At 35.1% G+C, this 25,464-nt stretch overlaps 1 protein-coding gene across 7 annotated transcripts in view; it reads right to left on the reverse strand.

Moving 5' to 3' along the window:
- The window catches only part of Slc25a21 (solute carrier family 25 member 21), a 538,394-nt gene that overhangs the window by 41,559 nt on the left and 471,371 nt on the right, over window positions 1-25,464 (reverse strand). For all 7 annotated transcript variants that reach the window (XM_071607840.1, XM_071607837.1, XM_027929668.2 and 4 more), the window contains 3 exons: window positions 12,532-12,598; window positions 4,670-4,729; window positions 535-642 (listed from right to left, as the gene is read on the reverse strand). In XM_071607840.1, coding sequence (XP_071463941.1) covers window positions 535-642; window positions 4,670-4,729; window positions 12,532-12,598 — 235 coding nt within the window. The remainder of the gene's footprint in view (window positions 1-534; window positions 643-4,669; window positions 4,730-12,531; window positions 12,599-25,464) is intronic.

Genomic DNA, 25,464 nt, shown 5'->3' on the forward strand with positions numbered 1-25,464 from the left:
CATGTACCAATGATTACATGTTAAGACCCATCATTGTTCAGGTGGTGACATCTGCACAGGCTTAGTAGGTTACTCACTTAGATTTAACCCAAAGACAACTTTGACAGATTATCAGAATCTTTTGGTGAGGGTGGTAGGTGGAGTGGGGAAAGGAGTAAGGTAATTCTGAAGAATGACTTTGATTTTTAAAAGCACAATAGTATTATCATCTCAATGGTTCTGCTTTAGTCTATTCTAGTGTAATATGAAAGAGAAGTTTTGCCAAATGTCAGAAAAACATTTCTAAATAAGTCATTTTAGATTACATTCGAGCTCTAAAATAAAAACATAAGTATGTGTTTGTCTATCAGATCTTAGTGCATTTTGTTAACACTTTCCTTGTGGAAGATATTTGAATTTTTTATATACTACTTTCTTAACAATGATTAACTATAGCTTTAATAAGTGGATAAGAGGTGGACCCATAATTTATTATGTATACTTAAAAATAAGATTTTACATTTCTTAACAGTAGGAAAACATTAAAATGGTTACCTCTGTGAATGTGTTCCGATTAGCTTGCAAGCCAACTTTTACTACCTCAAAAGGGTTAACCACGATGGCTTCTGTTAGTCCAGATCCCAATCCAGCAATGGCAAATGTCTAGAAAAATTAAATCCATCAATTCTTTAAAACAAGTGATCATGTGTACTAGGTTAGGTATCCTATTCATTATACTATGCAGCTATGTTATGATGAGAATGGAGAAGCCTATGTAAGTGTACCATATACCATTACTAAACAGCTTTAGTTCTTGATTAGATGCTGACAATTCATGAAGAAGAAATTACAGAAGCCACAAACCACATCCTAACAATTTCAAAATAAAATGTCAAAGCCCCATCAACAATGACTTTTTCCTTTAACAAAAGGCAAGATTATTTTACTGATTTGGGGTGGATACTAAAAACATCTGCATTTATAACAGTTAAAGAGAGTTTAAATTGTAAAAGGAGAGCTTCATTTTTTAAACATCTATTTAAGTACTTTTATTGAGCATATGAAGAAATCTAAGGAGCAGAACCACAAATAAAATGTTTATAAAAAGCTAAATTCCAGGTAGCTGGAAACATTCAAATATATAGTCATGTTCCTAGAGTCACTATTTTAGACTGTTAATAAACAAAAATTAATTTTTATTCACTTTCTCTATTTAAAACAAAATAAAACTGATGATTGCTCTATTTCTCTGGACTTAAAGCTGAGAATAAAAGCTAAGATAAAAAATAGCTAAGTTGTTCTGAAGGGCCCAACTAAAATCTAGAACATTTATCAAAAAAAATTGTCATTGGACTTTTTTTTTTTTTTTTTTTAATTAGCATCTTTAAATGCAGTGGGCATTAGATTAATGCTTTCTTCCTGTCTTTATCTTCTTCATGATCCTTATACTTCTTTTATATTTCAGGTTCCTAATTGCTGTGAATTAAAATACAGGTACTTTGTATTAGGCAGAGGGGAGTGAGGGAAGGGGAGGGGTACAGGGTAGGAAGATAGGGGAATGAATTAGACATTATTACCCAGTGTACATATGTGATTACACAATTGGTATGATTCTTCATTATGTATAACCAGAAGAATGAGAATACTATATTTACGTATGATGTGTCAAAATTCATTCTACTGTCATGTATAACTAATTAGAACAAATAAAAAAGAATTCCAGAAATAATAATAATAATAATAATAATAATAATAATAATAATAATAATAATTTTATGGAATTTTCTTCCAAGTATAATGTTAAGAGTTTTCCAGAAAAAATTATATCAAAAATGACCATGAAAATTAAAACACACTTACAGAAAACAAAAACACAAATACAGAAACAAAATCAATCAAATCCTCTAGTCTCCAAAATAGATGCCAGACAAAAAGTAATTCTTTGCTGTAGAACCTCTACTTCCAGGAGAAGAAGTGGCACGTATACAACAGAAGAATAAAACCAATGAAGAGTAAAGAACATATACTCTTATTAAGGGTCTCTAATATCTTCAAAGAGAAGGGAAAAAGGAATATTCTCTAATGTTAGAGGGGCAGATAAGGTAGAACAAGGGCTGGATCCAGACCTGTAAAAGTGGGTTAAGGATTTGGTTCTGCCACACATTGGCTGTATGACTACAGCTTCCATGGACTGTAGTTTGTACACAGATAAAAGTGCTCAGCCATGGGGTGCATGGAGGCTGAAACACAGCCTGTACTCTACTTGCCAAGCCAGACCCTGAACAGACATTAGTCAGGAGGTAGGGCCACCTTTTCATGATTCACACAAAGGCACCATGTGTGCTAGCTGGGGCTGCCTATGAATCATCAAATCTTTGATAAGACAGCTTTCTCATCTGTAAGATGAAGATAATAATATCATACCTCAGAAAGTTATTATGAGGGTCAAAACAATGTGCAAAAGCTCCTTGAAAGTGCCTTCCAAACACCATTGTTCTTGTTGCATATAAAAAGGGATGAAGAATGGTATTGCATATAGATTCTAGGAGACAAGGCATAACTAATGATGTTTTCCTTTTATCCCACTTCATTACAATTTTAAGCATAATTTGTATAGGGTAACTGACCAAATACTTTATTCATTTATCTCAAACTTCTATCACGGAAGCCAAAAGCAGGGGGAAAATACCAGTCTCAAACTCTTCTGACTGGGAAAGCTAAAATCCAGATGTTCAGGGTTTTTATTACTTACTATATGCAATCTTCCAAGTAATTCACTTTTTGGTTCTTATATAATGCTCGGCTACATTTGCTGTCAGAACTAGTGTTCAGCAGTCCCTTGTCAAAAGAATTGATCAGATACCAGCAGATCATATTACTTAGGTTGCTGCAGAGACTTGAGTTTACTGTTGGGTTCCCAGTCTCCTAGGTTTTTCATGGGAGCACCAGGGAATATTTAATACCTAAGTGCCTAGCTGTATCAAAAAAGAAACTAGAATAAATGAGTTCAAGAAAAGAGAACTGTATACAGTTTGCTTTGCATGCATTTTATTATAGTAGCTGGAGTAGCCAACTGCTTTACTGTTTCAACTCTTAAGTCAAAGACCTGCAGTCTCTCACATGGAACCAATGCTCAACACAAAAATGCCAGCTGGCCCTCTGGAGGCCATATTTTATTGTCTTTTGCTAGGAAGTCTTTAATCCTCTTTTGGCTAACATGTTTACAAAGCCAAAAAATGACATTAAGGGAAGACACTGAGGGATTAAAAAAAAACAAAATCTTGATGTAATTTTGAGATTCATGGCATGACCCCTCCTTTCCAAGAGGGTGTGCTTCACAGCCACTTTGTTCAGGCAGAAGGTTGGAGAGGAGATTTCTTGGTGATAACAAATAGCAATAGCTTTACATTTTTTAATGAGATCCCTTCTAGAAAGGAAGCAGGTATCATTTTTAAAGTAACAAAAATTTCTTCTTGGATCGTTTGTTTGGTAGAGTAAATATTCTGAAATGAAACTTTACAAGTAAAGTATAGATGATCTTTGATATACAATGGTTCAACCTACGAATTTTTACTTTTGTGCAAAAATGATTCATATTCCATATTTTGAATTTTGATCTTTTCTTAGACTAGCAACATGAAGTATTATACTCTCTCATTTTGCTGGGTGGTGACCATGTGCTGTGGCTCCCCATCAGCTATATCCTCAAGAAGGTATAGACAGCCAATGTTCTATGGTGTACTTTGTTTTTAAGCTATGATGATTGGTAGGCTAGTTGTATTAAATTCATTTTTTACTTATTATATTTTCAACTTATGGTGGGCTTATCTGATGTAACTCCATCACAAGTGAAGCAACATCTATAATTGAAGAGTTGAACCTCAGAACATTGTCTCTTCTATTGAGTTTTGAGGCACATTTCACTGGGCAAGTGAGGATTTTCCTAAAGAATAGACTGTACATTGCCAATTGTAGCAACAATGCACTTTATTTTGCAGATTTTGAGGGAAAGATTAGTGCATTTGCTCTCTCTGGGGCTCTTGGTGCTCACACATTTGGCTAATATAATTTAACTGGCGTAGGAAAAGCAGCAAAATCACCAAGATAGAGAGGAGTGGCATAGGGAAATGATCAAAACAAGTGAATTTCATGTAATATTTAAGGTGTGTTGTTATAAAATGACTATTCACCCTGGCTAAGTTGTTTACAGCCATTTCTATAAAAGGCCCTTCAATCTGTGCCTGACCACAGAGTGATTTTGTCCCGAGTGACTTGAAGTCTCATATTGGCTACAGCTTAAGCAATAGCTGGAATAGTGACCTGTTAGGCAATTTCAGGCATACTGACTTTTACATAAATAGATATGTGTCATATGTATGTAAACATATGCATGTTTTGGTTTTAAAAGAGTCTTTGATAAATGTACTCTTTATTTTATATTCTTGACCATATCTCATATAGGTCCTTCCAGGCATATCATTATTATTATCATAAATTCATCACTGGGAGCTATAAAATAGTCAAATTGTGAGTTATTAGGAAGATGGCTTTCAACAAGTAGCTGAACATTGAATAACTTGAATTCATATTTTAGTAGCTGGGCTTGGGGAAATCAAAAGGGTTTTTGTTTCTAGATTTTTGCTTTATGAAATAACACACACACTTAAGTATAATAAATACTCTCACTTACCAATGCTGGTGACAGTGACACATATCCTAGCAATTTCTTGTACTGCTCAAAGGTGAAAAACTGTGAAACAAAACCAAGCCCAGAGATTTATGACAATTTCCTGTAACAAACTCTTTAATTGACTAAAATTTCTTTGCTAAATCATTATATTAACCAGCATTTTAGAAAATGATAAGCCATATAACAGTTTTTAATCCTGTTTCGGGCAGTTGCTATTGAATCTTATTTTAACATTCACATTTTTCAAATGTAGTTATAATAACCTACAGAAGAGCTGATGGAATCCTTTATAGCAGTAAATGAACCATACAACTTCCATTTACCATGACCATTTTCAGTTTCCCCAGACATCAATAGACTTCTTTTTTATGGCAGTGATTCAAAATTATAGGCACAGAGACCTGAAGTCTTGGTCTCCTATGTTTTCTCTATGAACTGCTTTCCCAGCAAATGTCCAATTTTCTATAACACACTTGTAAAAGACATTCACTTCTCAGACTTTATATTATATTGCTGTGTCTCTCTACTGTTTCATGATATTATTAAACATTAAATAATTATGAAGATGCCATGCTAAACTAGGGAAGGGCCCAATGAAGTTATCTAGTCCATTCCCTGCCTTAAAGCCAAACTGTCCCCAACCTGAATGAACACAGCTGCTTATTCTTTTCTTTAAAATCTGATGAAGAAGATGATGATGATGATGGAGATGATTATCATGATGATGAGGATGATCAAGATACTATTAATTCCTTCAGAAGATGATGTTTAATATAATTTTATCTTCAAAGAAGAATGTTTGAAGAGAGAAATTCTTTTCTCAATTAGAATAAGTTAAACTCCATATATGTATAATATGTCAAAACACTGTCATGTATATCTAAAAAGAACAAAATTTAAAAAAGAAAAAATTCTATAAAGGCAAATCTAATCCGTCTCCTTTCTACATCCTAGTTAAAAAAACTATGATTAGACATTATTATTATTATTATTTGTGTGTGTGTGTTTGTGTGTGTGTGTGTGTGTGTGTGTGTGTGTGTGCTGAGGATTGAACCAAGAACTTTGCACATGCTAGGCAAAATGCACCTACTGAATTACATCCCCAGCTCCTGAACATGTTTTGCTCCTGGGTACTTAGTCGAGTAGTTCCAACATCACTGATAATGTATGCTCTTAGGTCCTGCTAGGTTGGATTCTTAAGACCTAAGAAATGGCAAGGGAAATCAAATGTTTTCTACTCTATTACTTTATAGCCTAGTAAAATGGGGCAAGAAGGAAAATGAGATTTTGGGGGCCAAATAATACTTGGTTGTTAGAAGGAGCTGGTGCCTTATAGACAAGGTTCTTACTGTGTCTTTGGGCAGCTCAAATGTCATTATACCACAAGATGAATTTTAATTTCTTTTAAAGACTCAGGAACTACTTTTGGGCCATGGTCGTTTAGATTAACTATAGATTTGGACTTTCTTGGAACAGGTTTACATTTATTCACTCATTTAATGAATATTTACTAGATTCCTTCCATTTTAAGCACTGGGAATACACCAGTGAACAAAGAGACCCCCTGACTTCTTGATATCATGCTCTAGGAGATGGTGATAACCCTGAAACTATACTGGTGTTAGATAGCATTAATGGAGACCACTGTTGGATGAGATTCACACTAGAAATCAATCATAAACTATGGGAGGAAAAGGGTTATCACCTTAGGTTTTAAATATAATTTATTTTTCCTCCATTTTGTGATCACCTCATCGCTATGCTTTGACAATCACTTTGCTGGAAGGTAAGCAATGCTGGGTCTGCATTCCAGGTGTGCCACTTAGCTTGAAAGCATGGGCAAGTTGTTTAACCTTTCTAACCCTCAAGAACACAAAGCATGCCTGTTAAGTGTTTCTACTGGGGATTGAACCCAGGGCCTTACACATACTAGGCAAATGCTTAACCACTTAGCTACATCTCTAGCCCTAATAAGATAATTTAAGTAAGATTCCCTAACATGTCTGGCACATAGGAGACTTTTGGAAAGGCTTACTTTCCATTCTCTGTATTCACTTAGGTTAGTAAAGGAACCATAGATGCGTTAATTATGTATACTTCTCATGAGAGCCTACTGTGGTCCAGGAAACATGCTAACACCTACCTTTTGCATGTGCTACTATATAACCCATATAGCAATACCATCAGATTAAGAGGCTAGAATACAATCATGAGTCCCATTGCATATGGAAGCAAAGGACTGAGCTTATCCTTGAGTTAAGTCTAACTCCAAAGCTTCTGAGTACTCTTACCCCTACATTATATTTATTCCCTGCTACCATGATTGTTAGTGGTTTGGAAAAATTTTGCCCTTGGGTTTTCTTGCTGCTGAGGATGAGGTCTTCTTGCCTTCTATTATACCTGAGGTGGTCACACAGAACCTGGAAGCTCCGAAGTCCCATAGGGCAGAAGATTTTGAATTTTTGTTACCAAAAATACGCATAAAAATATTTATCCAACACACACACACACACACTCAAACAAATGCACACATGCACAAGGGAGAGCATGTGGTCTTAGATTTAAAACTGAAATGAAACACTACTATAAAACAATATTTACTTCCTATGGTAATACATTATTTTCTGTTCTATTTCTTTAAATTTTTTCTGGTTATGACCCACTGCATCTAATGATTTACTAAAATGAATCAATGTCCCCTGGGTCATGACCTATAGTTTAGAAACACTGGACTAGGGACCTACATTAGGATAGGGTTACAGGAAGTTCTGATGACCTCACAGAAATCTCCTCTATCTTATTAGCTTCCAGTGTGAAGATGTATTTGTTTGTTGGTTGGTTTGTATTTTTTCTGGCTTTCCATCATTATAAGGATGAAGGGCCCAAGGGATGTCAAGGGAAAAGTCCTTGTGAGGATTTCCAAGTCTACACCCTGGGAGCAATTCTAGGCATTTATTTCCCTATCTCTAAGGTTATTAAAAACCAAGCTAGACTAGTTGATTGGCACCCATTAGCAGTCATGATGGAACTTTTGGTGAATGACTAGGATGAAATGATTCAGGTTCCTGGGAATAAAGAAGCCTTACAGGTCACAGTGATAAATTGTTAAGGTACTAAATTCAAAAGTAATGAACACCTCACATATTCTAATAAGCAAATAGTACTTAAAGCTAAAAAAATGCATTTTAATTTTTACTTTTGCAACCAAAACATAGTTGTCTGGATACAAAATAAAACAATATCTATTTGTGTATGATGTCATGCATAACTAATTAGAACAAATAAAAATAAATAAATAAATAAAAACAATATTTCCAGAAAGGAAAAACTAAATCTTTTAAAAATAGATTTCTAACAACAGTAAAATAATATAAATATATTCATTGTAAGTTGAAATCAATGTTCATTAAAAATATCCAATTATTCATCCATCTATCTGTTCAAGAAATATTTTACAGGATGTGTCTCATGTTTAAAGCTTAGGAGACTTTGTACTAGATTTATATCCTTAGGAACTAATAGATCAGCTGTTATTTTAATTCCTGTTAATATAATACTACTCCTTTATGGCTTTCATGATATTTATTTTTTTTCAATTTTGATGATATAGTTACACAGAATAGTGGGATTCATTGTAATATATTTGTACATGCACATCACATAATCTGGTTGATTTCATTTCCCAACACCTCCCTTTTCCTCTCCTGCTCCTTCTCCCTAGTCCCATTTCTTTACTCCATCAGACTCCTTTCTATTTTTGTGAGATACCTTTTTTATTCCTTTTGTCTCTATGGCTTGCACATATGAGAGAAAACATGCTCCTTAACATTTTGAGTCTGGGTCATTTCACTGAGCATGATGTTTTCTGGTTCTCTTCATTTTCCTGCCCATGTCATGATTTAATTCCTCCTTAAGACTGAGTAAAACTCCATTGTGAATAGATACATCACATTTCCATCCATCTGTTAGTGGACACCTAGGATGGTCCCATGACTTGGTTATAGCAAATTGCATTGCTTTCCACACAGGTATGTATGTATCACTGTAGTGTGCTGACTTAATTTCATTAGAATAAATACTGAGGAGTGTATTGCTGGGTCATATGGTGGTTCCATGCCTAGTCTTTTGAGGAATCACCATACTAATTTCTATAGTGGTTGGAGTAATTTACAACCCCACCAACAGTGTGTAAGTTTTCCTTTCTCTCTGCATCCTTGCCAGCATTTATTATTTGCATTCTTAATGATTGCCATTCCACCTGGTGTGAGGTGAAGTCCCAGTGAGGTTTGATTTGCATTCCCTGATTGCTAAGGATGTTGAACATTTTTTTCACATATATGTTGGCCATTTGTATTTCTTTTTTGAGACACATTTCTTTAGTTAATTTTCCCATTTATTGATTGTTGGACATGATATTTCTTAATAATTTCTCAGCCAAAATATTAGCTAAAGCATAGACTGATAAAAGTACACAGTCATATAAAATATGAGGTTGCACTCTAGGTATGAAATCCAAAAGGTCAACATAAATTTTTTACCAAAGTCAAGCAAATGTATGGCTAAAGAGTTTTGAAACCATTCATATCCCCTCACATCAAATACAAAATTAATTTTGCTGTATATAACCTATAATAATACGCAGAAATTGGTGATCTGGCTGGAGTTATTGACCATGTCCTTCCTGGAGAAGTGTCACACTGTGGTAGGACAGAAGACATGGGTACATTGGTACATTCTACCTGGCTAAACCAGTTCTCCATTTTCCCCTTTGTTTTCAGTTTGTGCAGTTTGAACCATTTGAGTGTTACTTTTAACAACTGGGATCTGAGTAGTGCTCAATTTAGGGCTAATTCTGAGGCACGATGCTTCTAAATATCCTTTCAATGTCTTTTGAATTTTGATGCTTTCTAGTTTAGCTGGCAGGTACAGGCACTACTCCTAGACCTGTGTGTCTGCTGAGCAGAGTCCCTCTAAAACTCTTGTGCAGTTCTTTCCCAAGTCTTGGCGGTGTACCTACAGGTGTGCACGGGTCATACTCAGCTGAATACTTGAGGGGGGACCTTCTGCAATCCTAGGAGTTGTCTTCCTGCACAGCTTGCTCTTGGCTGGTACTCTGTCCTGTGAACTCTAGCTCCTTTGTTCTTCCCACTCTCTCAGCTCTTTTACCACCCAGGGAGTCCACTGGGCTCTACTTTTATTTTCCCTCCCATCTTTAAGCCTGTAAACACTCTCAAGGCTTAAGCTGTGGTCATCACAGGGCTCATCTCATTTGTTTTAGTTATTACTACAATTCCTTGTCTGATTCCAGTGTTTTGAAAGTTGTTGTTTCATATATATATATATATATATATATATATATATATTTTTTTTTTTTTTTTTTTTTCATTTCTGTCTTGTTGTTTCAGGTGGTAGAGTAAATCTGGTCTCTGTAACTCCAGCTTGACTAGAAATAGAAGTCTTGGCCCTCCAGATACACAGAAGAGTTGATATGGAGATTTGGGTAAACAAATTCTCTCTCTCTCTCTCTCTCTAGACTTCTTTCTACAAATTTTCTTTGTTTCTTTCTCTGTTTAATTCATTCAATTGAATATCTACTATGTGTAGACATCATAAGTGTAGGTATATTATAGTGAGCAAATAGCCTTCATAATTCATAATATCTAATAATATGAGTTTGGTTAATATAAAGTAGTCCTTGAAAATCTGAACATGGAAAAATGGTATTTATGGACCTGTGAAGTTAAAGACTAAACCCTGGAACTGGAACATACTTCTCCTATCTCTGAGATCAGTTGTTTTCTTCTGAGATTTTCATTTCCCTTTTCTAATTGCAATACTAATTACATATTAATTTGAGAATGGGAAAGTTTCACTTATTTAGCATCAGTGAGTCTTATTATTTTAATGATAAATATAATTTCAAAGAATAAATTACAAACTTAAAATAGTCTGTTTTTGATTATGGTACCAACTGCAACTAAAGTGTCCACACCGAAGAATAAATACAAAACAGTGCATGCATGTATGGACACATACACACACAGAGTATCAGAATATTTTTTTTTTTCTGAAGTAAACTTTGATGACATACAATGATGCAGTTTATGATGTATGAAATTACTACAATCAAGTGATTGCTTTCCTCACAAATCCTAAGATAAATATCTATAAAATGAATGTTTTTATAAATTGTGTTGAAAAAACTAGTGCTATCCATCTGGCAAAGATACACTTAACTCCAAGTTATACTTAAAAAGCCAACGGACTTACCATATGTCTCAATAATTTTAAGGTAAAATCTGCTTGAAACAAGATGTCTGGGACACATACACTATATCCAGTTGCCCAAAAGTTCATCTGTTAACCATTGTTCTGGCATGAAGCACTGCTTCTTTTTTATTTTTATTTTTTTTTAAAGTACAGACTAACTCAGTTTTGTAAAGCTTAACTTTTCGTTTTTCCTTGTGAAAGATTGCTCAGTGTTGATAAACTTTAATCTTCTTAAAGTTTAAATTTTCTTTAATATATGGTATTAAAAATATTCCAGGAAAATCTCTAATTATAATGTACTTTATTTATACATGCAAAATACTGAACACATGAATATATTATTTCATGGAGACAAAGTGACTTTCTTTTTGAACAGGAACTCTGCTCTGTTTGTTTACTTGGGCAATCTTTTATCAAGTGAAGCCATTTCATAATTCAATTCAGCTCTTTTGTGTACTTTGGTGAACTTTTTCCAGATTCTGTATTGCAATTCAGATCCTTATAATGAAGTAATAATATAAAATCACAAAACTATAGCAACAAAGAGGAAAAATTTATAGAGAAAGTATGTTTTAAAGGTTTGTTTCTGAATTCTCTACCCAAATTAAATTCTGCCAAATTACTATTTTAACATAATGTAAAAGTTTGATGTTTGTGTATATATGTTTAGTTATTTCATAATAATTTTTAACACAGTAATTCCCTCCACTTATTCATTAAAAGTTTTTAAGATGTTCCTTCTTGCCTTTCAGGAATATTGGGAATATAAATTGGGAATGTGAAAAATCTTTATGTCATTAAGGTAAATGACACAAAGTTGGAAATATATCTGTATATGTTATTTTTGTTGAAAGACAAAGCCCTATTTGGTGATGTCAGTGCTGGGGGTAAGGGAGCAATGCCAGTCAGTCACTGTAATCAGAATTTTTGTCTGAGAGAACATATAAAAAAATGCAGCTATAGTTTTTTAATCCTAGGAGCCTCTGGCACATCTCTCTGCTACTAATCAGATATTCAACTGGAAATAGTACATAAACCTCCACAGTTAAGTGATTAAAGAAATGGAAGTCTGGGCAGTGGAAATAATCATTTTATAAGTACCAGAATGGAGAACTTTAAGAGGAGACTAAAGGTAAAAATAAAGCTGACATGCCAGAAGAATCATATACAAAGAAATATAGTCTATTTTATAAGATGAGAATGATGTGGGGAAGAAGGTTTTTCTACTTCTCTTTCTTTAATAATTTCTGCTCCAAAGGAAAATGTCTGAATTGCTTTGAGAAAAGGCCCAAGCTATTTTGTGGTTTCTGTGGTTTGATTACATGAATTTCATTCACCACTGTGTCCTTTGCATAATTTCCTCATTAGAAGGGAGTACATTTACCTGAAAAAAATCTACAAACTGATACATATATTTGAGAGATTGATCAAATTTAATTATAATAAACATTGTGCTATAATTTCTGCATTAAAGATTTTAGTGTTTTATGTTTAAGTCATATTACTTTCCCCTTGTTTATTGTGGGATATTTTAATGCTGAGGCTGTTACTACACCTTATTTTCACTTGGTGGGAAGGCATACCATGCTTACCTTCACTGCTCTTTTTGGTGTTTCAGCTAAGATGGGTGGCAGAATTCCCTTGTAAAAACCAAACAACCTGTTAGAGAAAAAAAAATTAATATAAATAAGGGAATTAGAAAATAGGTAATTCCACCATTAAATCATAAAGTCTTCCTAATTATTTACCAATCATGAAAATTTCCTTTGTTTTAATTCTAAAGATATGAATTCTGTGTTTCCTAGCATTACAATATTGAGAGAATGAATAAATGACACTGAGACTGGAATCACTTAAGTAAATTGCTAAATATGACCATGAGTTATACCTTCAAGATGAAATTGGCCCTTCTCACTTTAAAGAATCTTGAATTAATTTATCTTCTCAGTTGTATGGTGGGTAGCTTCAAGCTGTCAACAGTCTTGCATTTCTTCCCTTCTGATAATTCAGTGAGGTTAGGGCTACTCCTAAATTCACTAGACTGAACTTTTTTGAGGCTAACAAGGTAATGAAATCTTCAATTTTAGTTTTAATAACAAGCTCTGTGTTTATGGGTCTATGGTACTAGTGCTTCCAGTCCTCTTCTGAATTAGTCATTATTTTTTCTACTTCATAATGGAAGTAGAAGAATTTCAGGAAGGGCAGTTAGAATTTTCAAACTCCCTTGCTGTTATACAGTCTAGTAGGATGCAGGCCAGCTATCATTAAGAATGTTGAGGGGTCCAAGGACATAGATTCAGACCTTTATAAAAGAAAGGGGAAAACTACAATGTGTGGTATATGCTTATGACTGGATTTTTAAAAAGTCACAACTTGTTTCTTATTAGATTTTAGGATTCAAAATTTTAAATTTCTCTGCCCAGGAATCTTCATACACATGCCATATCTTAATTTTAAACTTGAAAATATTTAAATAGAATATTCTGCATTGTTTTCTGAGGTAATCAGCTATCCTGACAAGTCCATAAGTGACTACAGATAGGGCCACTTTTGTTTTTTAATTGGTCCTGGGGATTAAACTAAGGGGCACTTAAATACTGAGCCACATCTCCAGCTATTTTTATTATTTATTTATTTATTTTTAATTAAAAAAATTAGTTGTTAATAGGTCTTTTATTTAATTTATTTATATGCATGCTGAGGATTGAACCCAGGGCCTCACACATGCCAGGCAAGCACTCTCTACCACTGAGCCATAACTCCAGCTCCCCCTTTTTTATTGATATTTTAAAACAAATAAATGACATCAGAATACATCACAATTCTTATTACACATATACAGCACAATTTTTCATATCTCTAGTTGTATATAAAGTATGTTGATACCAATCCATGTCTTCATACATGTACTTTGGATAATGATGTCTCTCGCATTCCACCATCCTTGCTAACCCCTGGCCCCTCCATTTCCCTCCCAGCCCTCTGCCCTATCTAGAGTTTGTCTATTCCTCCAATGCTCCCCCTCCTTACTCCACTATGAATCAGCTTCCTTATATCAGAGAAAACCTTTAGCATTTTTTGGGGGGGGGGATTGGCTAACTTCATTTAGCATTATCTTCTCCAAAGCCATCCATTTACCTGCAAATGCCATGATTTTTATTCTCTTTTATTGCTGAGTAAAATTCTATTGTGTATATATGCCACATTTTTTTATACATTTATCTACTGAAGGGCATCTAGGTTGGCCAGCCCCCTTTTTATTTTTTATTTTGAGACAGGGTCTTGCTAAGTTGCTTAGGGCCTTGCTAAGTTAATGAGGCTGGTTTAGAACTCATGATATTCATGCCTCAGCCTCCTGAGTTGCTGAGATTATAGGCATGTGCTACCAAGCTGACATCTGCCCATTATTTTGATTTAATGGATCATGTTAGTATTATGATAGCAAGCAACACAGACATATGATTTGAAGGAGTTTGGGAGTTCATGAATTGCCCCACCCCCATCCACTCCAATTTTAACTACCAATGCCTGAAATTCTCACGTCTACACTTATTTACTCAAGACACTTGTCAAATTTAAATCCTCTTTATCATCTAAATTTCATTATAAATTAATTATTTTAAAATTTTCAGTATGAGAGTGACTAAGCATAGATTTGATCTTCCCAAAAGATAAATGTGATTTTCTGGTAGACAGTCTATATCTCTAATAGAAGAAGTTATTAGTTTGGTTCTTTTTGTGCTGATCTTTCCACATCTGAAAAATTATGCCTGGTTATGTGGGAAAAATGAAGAGAAACCTAAAAGTAAGTAAAGCTTTTAAAATAATGTTCAGGTTAATAAAGGGACTTGAAATTCTATATGATAGATAACAGTTATAGGTAGAAAAGTTGGTTAGCCTGGAGAAGAACAGCTTTATGGGGTAATGTGATGAACATGATGGATCTCTTGAAAGGCAAGCATGTAGGAAATATATTAGACCTTTGTGTTTGTTTCCAGGTGGTAGGTCTGGGACCAACAGGTGGAAGCAACAAGAAAAGACAGATTTTTGGCCAGTTGGAGCTTAAAGAAGTAGTATCTCTAATAGTTAGAACTATCTAAAAATAGAATGGGCTTTCCTAAAAGTGCAGTTACAATTTGGCATGTGCAAGCATCCCTGGATGACCACTTGCAATGGGATGCTATAGATGGGATGTACACAGCAGTGGAAGGACTCAGTGGTCTCCATGATTGGTCTATTCTTTTATTCTAAGAAAAAGAACAAGAAGACACAGGCAAGTACTTTTCTAGAGGGACAAACTCTGCCTTACTTCAGATTTCTGCCTCAAGTACAGCACTGCTTCTCTGGAAGACGACTGAAGTCTTGTAAGTAACACAGAAGGACTTCATTTTAAAAGTGATGGGAGAAAATATTAAAAAGAGGTGTAAGGCAGGAGAGAAGAGAGAGGCAGCTGGAAGAAGCATGAGGATTTAATCTGAAAAGAGCTGGGAGGTCCAGAGCCCTCTGCTTCATGTTGGCGATGCTTCGTTGACGTGCCCTCCTTCCCTTCTCTCTGCTTGGCTCCTTTCATGTGCAATCACCACCACCCCCTGTTCCACTACCCTGAGCTTTCCAACAGCAAATGAACAGTTTTAACTGGAAATTCTCAGGGACTGTAGGCAGCCTTTGCTATCAAATGGGAAGTGAGAACCATCTTTTCTTTGCATTGTTTTCAAAGTATATCCATGCGACAGCAGTCATCTATGGAATAGTTGGTGGGGCCAGCACCAGGTCTGTGGAGAACTGCCATGCCCAGTTTTTTAAAAAAACCACTGGAACCAACATATTATTACAATATGACACAGCTTATAGGTACAGGTTGACTGGACACCTTACTCAAATGGATCCAAATGGTACTCTATTTCTTTATTTCATTTAATTTAATTCAAGCTAGACCTATTAGAGTTTTTCTCCAGGATTTTGGGACTCAAACTGAAAAGGTCAGTCTTTCTCTGAGTAGTTAAAGCCTTAAGATATAAGACTATGATATCAAGGGCAGTCATATTTTTGGTCATTTGGAAAAAGCCAATCTGCAGTGATAATAAAGAAGGAAGTCACTATTTAGGGAGACACTATTTAGGGAGAAGTTAAGAAAGAGAGTTTTTGTATTGTGAGTGTGACTCTGCTGCCAAGATTTCTGTATGCTTAGTTACATCTGGATCCTTTTTGAATATCTGGTTTTTACCTCTGCCTCTAATCTAAGAGATACCAAGTAATGTCTTCAATAAGTTATCTTTTTTACTTAAATGAGTTTGAGTTGGGTTGGTAACTTATGGCCCAGAGTCCTGGATCCAGAAAGTAAACCTCATGGTCCCTACAACCAAAATGGCTGTTCCTTGCCATGTCTTCTCATAGGAAGAGATTTGTTTGTCTGTTAGGATTGACCCTTGAGCCAATCAGAGGAGTTACATATAAAATGTGGGCAAGAGAATGTGAGCAAGAGCTCAAGCTGATAAACTATTTGCCTGATTTGATTAAATACTTATTGAAAGTTTTCCTTTTGCAAAATGTGATGCACAGATTTTTTAAAAAAGAAATTGTAATGTTTTATGAAGGAGATATTTTTATTTTTTTCCTGCCAACGGACTGCAGTATATACCCACATGCACTGTTCATTATCCTTCTGTGTAGCTTTGGCTTGCTATTCAGAATGTTGCTTTTCAGAACAATAATCAGAGGAATTAAGAAATTGGTGGCATCCATATTAACATGATCTATCCCATTTATTTCTACCGAAGCAAATTGCTGCCTTCAGTCTACTTGCTGGATGGATGGGTGCTGGTATTCTGAAGGTTTATGTGGCATTGACAGCAGCTCTTTTCCCTGATAAGACAGAAAAGGCACCACCCGGCTTTTAAATTTTGACCTGTACCAAATCAATAGGAGAAACCTTTGGAAGAGACACAGAGTCACTGTAAGACTTCTTAGTAAATTTTAGTATGAACTCCATGGTAGCCCTCATAATTTTGTTCCTCAAAGTTGTTACTTCTAAAAGGTATAAGTTTGATTTTAACTCTCCTGTGTAAGAAAATATTAACCTGAATTCTTATAGACTTCTATTACTATTATTTTAAGTAAAAATAGTCAAAATTAGTTGATTGCTTCTTATATACTAGTTGCTATGTTAATAATAAGTATATATAGATGTATGTATATATATTAATCTCAACTTTTTCAGGAAGCCTACTATCACATCATTGCCAAATGGTGTACAGTGACTTAATTTCCTTTGTCTTCTCACAATCCATGTCTTTGACCATAAGGTTATACTACATAGAAGTTTTTCTTGATATGCAACTATGTTTTTGCAGTGCTGGGTATTGAACCCAGGACCCAGGGCTTCATATATCCTGGGCAAATGCTCTACCACTGAGCTGTATGCCCAGCTTGAAATAAAATTATTTTAATAAAAAAAACTAAGTTATATATGTTGCAACAGTGCTTATCATTTTTTATTTCTGGAAGAAATTTTAGAAAAGGCAAATTAAGATCAGGTCTTTATTCTGAATTTTATTTAATTCTGCTGGAAAGTAAAGTGAAACACTGACTGCATAACTAATAGCAATGGTCTAAGATGAACAAGATCATTCTGGTGAAAACTTCTGGATTGTTGATTAAATGTATTCTGCTTGTATAAGAATTAGAAAAAAAATTGGGCCACAGATTAAAATTGTTTTCCTAAAGATAAACTTTGCCCTTAAGAATCATGCCAAGAGGGGGGCGCAGTTGTGCACCCCTGTAATCCCAGAAACTCAGGAGGCTGAGAAAGGAGTATTGTGAGTTCAAAGCCAGCCTCAGCAACAGTGAGGTGTTAAGCAACTCAGTGAGACCTTGTCTCTAAATAAAATACAAAATAGTGCTGGGGATGTGGCTCAGTGACTGAGTGCCCCTGAGTTCAATTCCCGGTACCCCCTAAAAAAAAAAGAAGAAGAAGAAGAAGCATGTCAAGATAATTTTGTCAATGAGGAAGAAATACAATTATGTAATATGATAAAGCACTGAAACATAATGTTAAATATTAAAATAAAATTTTTATTATCCAAAAGATCAGCCTTTCTGTAGCCCATGGGGTGAGCAGGATTATTCAAATCAGTTACAGTAATCCCATTCCTTGCTATTAAGGGGTTTAGGCATGGATATATGACCCAAACCTAGCCCATGGGACCATCAAAGATATATACTGGAAATCTTGGATTTTCAGCCTCCATAAAAAAAGACACCATGGGAATCAAAGTAGTTCCTCCTCTTTGCAGGATGTTGTCCTGGCTCCATGAGATGCCTGTGCACTGTATGTGTGAGTTGTCATTTGTCACAAGGTAAGGACAGTAGAACAGAAAGACATAAAGGACCTGAGTCTAAATGACATTTCTGGGCTGCTGAATTAACCAAGCCTGGCATCCTACATCCAGATTTCTGGTTATGTGAAAATAAAAGTAAATTTTTACTATTTTACCTGCTTTTAATTTGTCTTCTGTGAACCTAAAACTAAGCACATTCTGATATGTATAGCCATTAGTACCTCATTTCTGAAAAAAACTTAAATTGTAATTCATAAACCATAATCATACAGAAGGTAATTGTTAAATGTTCAGCAAAACACTTAGAAGGAGACTGGGAAAATTGTTTAAAAATGGTTTTAGCAACAAATGATGTTGGGAAAACTGGAAATCCATATGTAGCAAATGAAATTAACCCACTATCTCTCACCATGCATGAAACTCAACTCAAAGTGGATCAAGGACCTTGGAATTAGACCAGAGACCTTATGCCTAGTAGGAGAAAAAGTAGGCCCAAATCTTCATGTCAGATTAGGCCCCAACTTCCTTAACAAGACTCCTAAAGTACAAGAAACAAAATTAAGAATCAATAAATGGGATAGATTTAAACTAAAAAGCTTTTTATCAGCAAAAGAAACAGTCAATGAGGTGAGGAGAGAGCCTACATTTTGGAAGCAAATTTTTACCATACGCACATCAGATAGAGCACTAATCTCCAGGATATATAAAGAACTCAAAAAACCTTAATACCAAAAAAAAAAAAACAAAAAACAAACCCAAAATAAAAACCCAAACAACCCAACCAATAATTGGCTAAGGAACTGAACAGACACTTCTCAGAAGAAGATATACAATCATCCAAAAAATATATGAAAACATGTTCAACCATCTCTAGTAATTAGAGAAATGCAAATCAAAGCTACTCTAAGATTTAATTTCACTGTCAGAATGGCAGTTATGAAGAATATAAGAAACAATAAGTGTTGGCGGGGATGTGGGAGAAAAGGCACACTCATACATTGTTGGTGGGACTGCAATATGGTGCAACCAACCTGGAAAGTAGTATGGAGTTCCTTAAAAAATTTGGAATGGAACCACCTTTTGACCCAGCTATCCCACTCCTCAGTGGGACATAAAAACAGGACATAAAAAGGACATAAAAACAGTATACTATAATGATGCAGCGACATCAATGTTTATAGCAGCACAATTCACAACAGCCATACTGTGGAAGCAACCTAGATGCCCTTCAATAGATGAATGGATAAAGAAACTGTGATTGATATATATATATATATATATATATATATATACACAATGGAATATTACTCAACAATAAAAGAGAATAAAATTATGGTATTTGCAGATAAGTGGATGAAGTTGGAGAATATCATGCTAAGCGAAGTAAGCAAATTCCAAAAAACCAAAGGCCAAATGTTTTTTCTGATAAGTGGATACTAATCTATAATGGGGGGGGGGTGCATGGGATGAATGTTAGAACTTTGGATTTGCAAAGGGGAGGGAGGGGAAGGGAAGGGACATGGGGATAGTAAAGATGATGGAATGAGGTGAACATCATTACCCTAGGTACATGTATGATTGTACAAATGGTATGACTCTACTTCATGTGCAACCAGAGAAGTGAAAGATTGTGCTTCACTTGTGCACTATGAATCAAAGAGCATTCTGCTGTCACGTATAACTGATTAGAACAAATAAATTTAAATTTTTTTAATTGTCAAAAAAATGTTTTTAGATTTTTTTAAATCAGGGAGTCCATAGCACATTAGTATGATTACCTGTGATAGACCTCAAACCATAGATGGAACATGGAGATGCTAGCAGACCAAAGTTATATAGCAAATATGAGGACCAAATCTTCAGAGCCATAAGCTCTTGATGGCAAATATACTAATGAGAGTTTTCGTTCACAAACCTGGTAGACACAGAGTATGTAATATTGGATCACATTTGTTTTTAATTGAATAATCAAACAGGCCTTGTAGTACTTATGTGCATCTATAAAATGAAGATCAAAAAGTACATTGCACATGTTTTTCTCAAAGACACAGCTCACACATAGCTTATATGAAATACAGATTTGTGCCAAACCCCACAAAATGATTTTACCCATTCTCCCCACCTACATTTTTAAAGTGTGAAACTCTTGAACATATAGGTGGCTGCAAGATCATAGAACAACCAATGAAATGATGCTGATTGTATGGAAGCAAGGATATGCAGAATTTCCTGTTGTTTCCAGCTTGTGTCCAGGGTCACCGGTTTGTGTGCTGAAAGTCAAAGAGACAGCAAAGACACCTTTCTGCCATCTTTCATTATTAGGGCCCAGTTTTAGGTTACCCCATTTTAAAGTCTGCATTTTAGATACCAAGAGACCAGATAGCCAGGCAGATCCTTAATTAAACATTGAGTACCTGACAATACCTTTAGTCTATGTGGATGACAGGGGGGAAAAAAAAGAAAAGCTACTTGCTTTCATTTAGCTTCTGAAATCCGAAGATTTTGTGGTAAACAGTGGGTAGACGGGAGGGTTTAACATTCTCAAAATCTGACTCAGGTAAAGAAACTAAAAAAAAGTGGAAAAATTACATGTCTGTCTGCCTCTCCTTTTTTCTCTCTGAGTCACCTCTTTGTTGGTTTTGCTGTTATTTTTCTAATTTAGTATGTAGAAATTGTTTGTTTGGAAATCATTTGTATAGTTGGACTATTTCTACAAGCAAGCTGGGAAATTTCCTGAGTTGCTAGGCTAAACCTGCTAGAAGCAACAATGTGGAATATTTTCTTCTTTGTAGATCCCATAGAGAAAGAAAGAAGAGTGGCCATTTTATGACTGACCTTTAGAGAAAGTCAAACCCTGTTGTCTATCAGAAAGATTATTATAAACTTCAACAAATAAATTCATGAGAAATTGAGTACCGTGCAAAGAAATAGTGAACAAAACATATTTCCTCCTAAGAGAGAAAAAGGTCAGAGTATAAATCTGCTGCCTGTGGAAACTGAGGACTTCTCTGGTGGTCAAAGGTAAAGTGTTTGACACTCAAACTGCTGAGATTCATAAGCTGAGTCCAGCAACAGGGAAATGGGTATCTTTCATAGGAGAGGAAAAATAGCTTGAAAAAAGTTTGTTGACACAAATTTTATTTTAAAGGCAGCAAATTAACTTCAAGGTAGTATAACATAATAAAGATTTTAGCTAACATTCTGACATAAAACGGACAAAATTTTTCCTTACTCAACTCATATCAGGTCTTCAGGCACAAACAATATAGTTTTTATTATTCATTACTGAGAATTAATTGAATTAAGTTTCTGTATATGGTACTTGGATATATTTGTTACTCTAAACTGAGAAAGCCAGGATAGAGATGCACATTATATGAGCCTGAAACTGTCAATTACAGAAATGATTTCAAGTTGAAAAGCCATTTTCCAAGCCACCTGCAGCACACACACAGCATGAGAAGGATGTTTTCACCTGGATCCTACTTCTCTGCCAAAAACCTGGCATTCAGTAAATGTCCAGAGCAGCAATAATACTCATCGGTGAAGCATGAAATAGGAGCGACAGGGAAAGTGACACCAGATCCCCAGTTGGGGAAATTGGAAAGCATTAACACGTCTGTATACCTAACAGAGCACAATTACTACATTTTATTTTGTTTCAACAGTCAGAACCTAAATGAACATCACCATTCAGTTCTGTTCTGGGCAATGATCCAAGCTCATCTCTGTATGGTTGATTTTGAAGCCTTACAGTCAATCATATCTTCACAATTTGTTCTCATTTCAGGTTTCAGGCATCATCCTCCTGATTTCCATTTCTCATGTGGAAGCCTTGAGTCATCTCTTCTGGCAACATGACCAACCCAAATCAGTAATTTTCTCCAAATTATATTGTAATAAGGATCTTACTAGTTTGTTGTTTTCTTCCTCCTTCTTTCTTTAACATCATTTTCCTTTTAAGGATCTCCTAATACAAAACTGATTGAAGCATACAATATCCTCTTTCTTCTCCTGCTATCAAATCCAAGTTTCTTACCCATATGCTGTGGACTCTGTAATTAAAACAACAAGGGCCCCTGGGTTACAAGTGCACCACCATTGCTGGATGGATGGTATATCCCAGGGCAGAATTCTAGCTTGCCATTACACCTTTAGGGCATTATTCTGGCATTACTTACTCTTCACAAGTCTCAGCAGTTCACAGAATCCAAAGGAAAGAGTGGGGTCTCATGGCTCTGTTATTTGAGTTATGTAAAATCTGCAATTCCAAATTCACAAAATTGTAGGCATCTTTGGGCCATTTTAATTTAGTCACTAGACAGGGGGCGGGGAAATGGGTATCTTTCATAGGAGAGGAAAAATAGCTTGAAAAGAGTTTGTTGACACAAATTTTATTTTAAAGGCAGTGAATTAACTTCAAGTTAGTGTAACATAATAAAGGTTTTAGTTAACATTCTGACATAAAACCAACAACAGTTTTCCTTACTCAACTCATATCAGGTCGTCAGGCACAAACAATATAGTTTTTATTATTCATTACTGAGAATTAATTGAATTAAGTTTCTGCATATGGTACTTGGATATATTTGTTACTCTAAAACATACCACTTTCAATATATGTTGTACAGAGGAATTCTTTAAAGTTTTCCCCAACATATATTTTAATTGAATCTTTAGTATGATTTTACCACAACAATTAAATTTTGTTGATGTGTCTAAAATAAACTACAACTTTGTGTTTCTAAGATACAAAAAGATTAGTTTAGCTGTCAGTATCATTTAGGAGGTAGTTCTATGGCTCCATTCCCTGGAAAGTTGGCAGGGTGCTTGACTCACTAAACATGTTGCTCAGTTCAGCCCAAGGAAAGCATTAGCATGATATAAGAACCAGAACATTGATGGAAAATGCTAAGAGAAGAAAAAGTGAAAAGATATTTGAGAAACAAGCAAAGTGGTGAATAACATTGGTAAAATGCTGGTGTTAATTAATGGCCTCAATAATCAGTAAGTGATTTATCACTTTTCATGGCAAATGTTCATTTTCAATGACAGACTTCTCTTTTTATAAACATGAAACACATTTCCATTAGGAAATAAGAATCACTGAAGGACCATCTGTGGATGACACCTTTGAGGAAAAGGAGTAAACAAACAAACAAACTCCACCCCAACCCTTACCCCTGATTTTTGGGATTAGGACTTGGGAAAGCCAGAACAGGTAAACAGACAGATCAGGGAGTTGAAAAAGCCTTCATCAGCCATCTCCTAGGTAACTTTTTGCTAAATCAGTCACAGAAGAAATTCCTTGCTCCATTCTGATAAATCCCATCTACTCATCAGTCCTGTTTTTCTCACATCTTCTATGTCCAATTTCTGTCCTTCCCATTCATCAGATGACTCTCATTCATTTACTTACTTATTCATTTAATATACTTTGGGCAAAATACTTGGCTAGACACTTTTTTCTAGGGCCACATATTGATACAGTAGTTCCATTGTCCCCAAATTTAATTTTATCCAAGAGGCTATCTCTGACATGGCAGAACAAACCTTAATATTGCCCCTGCCTACATTATTTGATCAAGATGTTGCCTTTCATATTATATTATGGGCCTAGTAATGCTCAGAAGATATGATATTAAATACATATATATACTGTACACAATACACTTGTACATCTATATGTACATATACACACATATGTAGATCCATATACACAGACATGACTCAATATCTATATTAATAGTCTGAAAATTGGTATATTTTAAACTGAATAGAGTATTGTTATTTACACAATTACCATATTTAATACACATTATTATAAACTGCTTGAGGAACAATGGTCATTCCTGTTCTTTATCACCATCCTCTGGAATTTAGCATTAATTCAGGATTACTTGTCAATAAAGGCAATGAGTATGGGCTCTGGAGCCACACTCTTTGGCCTTGAACCATATGTTAGCTCTTTACTCAGCATAGAAAATTCTTGGTACAAAAGGTGAACAAATTAATTTCAAAGCATTGCCACTGGAGTAGAATGTCTCTAGGACTATGCCAATTCTCTATTATACGTGGTTATGGAAATAAGTTAGTTGAAAGTTGCCTAATTTAATACCTTGACCTAACTATAGGGCTATACTTGACTGAGGCTGGGACAGAAAGTTTCAGAATTCAGGAGATATTCTTCATAAATGGAATCTTAGAACATGTGACCCAATACTTAAAAAAGTTCACACCTGTTATGGAATTCTGCCACAACCTATTAATATATGTTTGTGGTATAGTGTGCCAAAGATGTTGCACACTAAGAGCACTGAGTTGTCTACTTCCAAACTAGAAGTCATAGTTGGAAGTGCATTTCATTCTTTGTGGCCACCAATCACTATAGTCCATTCGAAAATCAATTTCTTGAAGTGCCCCCTAGTGGTATCAGAGTTAAATGCTCTAAATTAACAATTGCCCTAAGGCTGCCAAATAACCAAATGTTGGATCAGGTCATTTTGTTGGTTACAAATTAGTCTGATTTAGTAGACTTTCAATTCACTAATAGCATTCAAAAGAAAAGTATTATAATATCTTGGAATTCCACTGAAATTGAACCTATTGAGGGAAATGTTATAAAAATAGCCAAGTATGTGACAGAAAAGGCAAGAAAACTTAAAAAAATAAGAAGCCTTCCTTCTAGCCAAACAGCTAGTAAATGGAAGTGTTGGAATGTGAAGATAAATTTACTGGGCTCCAGAATTTCAGCTCTTGAACCCTGTGCTTTGATTTCTCTGGTAAACTTCATTCTGCTCCCAGCTCTAGTGCTCTTTCCCTGTGTCTCTAGTGTTGACTGAAGGCTGCTTCCCAGGCCGTGGTATGTTTTTGGAAGAGTCTAAAATGCTGGTTTTTGAATAGAGGAATAGCTGAGCCAAGGTCTGTATCCCCTTTTGTTGTAGATCCCTGTACCATTTTTTAAAGTGCTAAGTGCTAACTGTCTAAAACACACAATCAATGGATAGTCACTAAACTTTCTGGATTTAATGAATCAAAGCCTATATATTCTTTCTGGACTTCCAAAAATACGTAGTCTTCCAGATCACTTTGACAAAATATTTACTTCCTACTACATTATTATCATTGAATAATTACAGGTTAACTATTTCATTCAGTGTCCTAGAAAAACACTAGTTGGATAAATTA

Source organism: Marmota flaviventris, chromosome 2, assembly GCF_047511675.1.
Source record: "Marmota flaviventris isolate mMarFla1 chromosome 2, mMarFla1.hap1, whole genome shotgun sequence".
Taxonomy (NCBI): domain Eukaryota; kingdom Metazoa; phylum Chordata; class Mammalia; order Rodentia; family Sciuridae; genus Marmota; species Marmota flaviventris.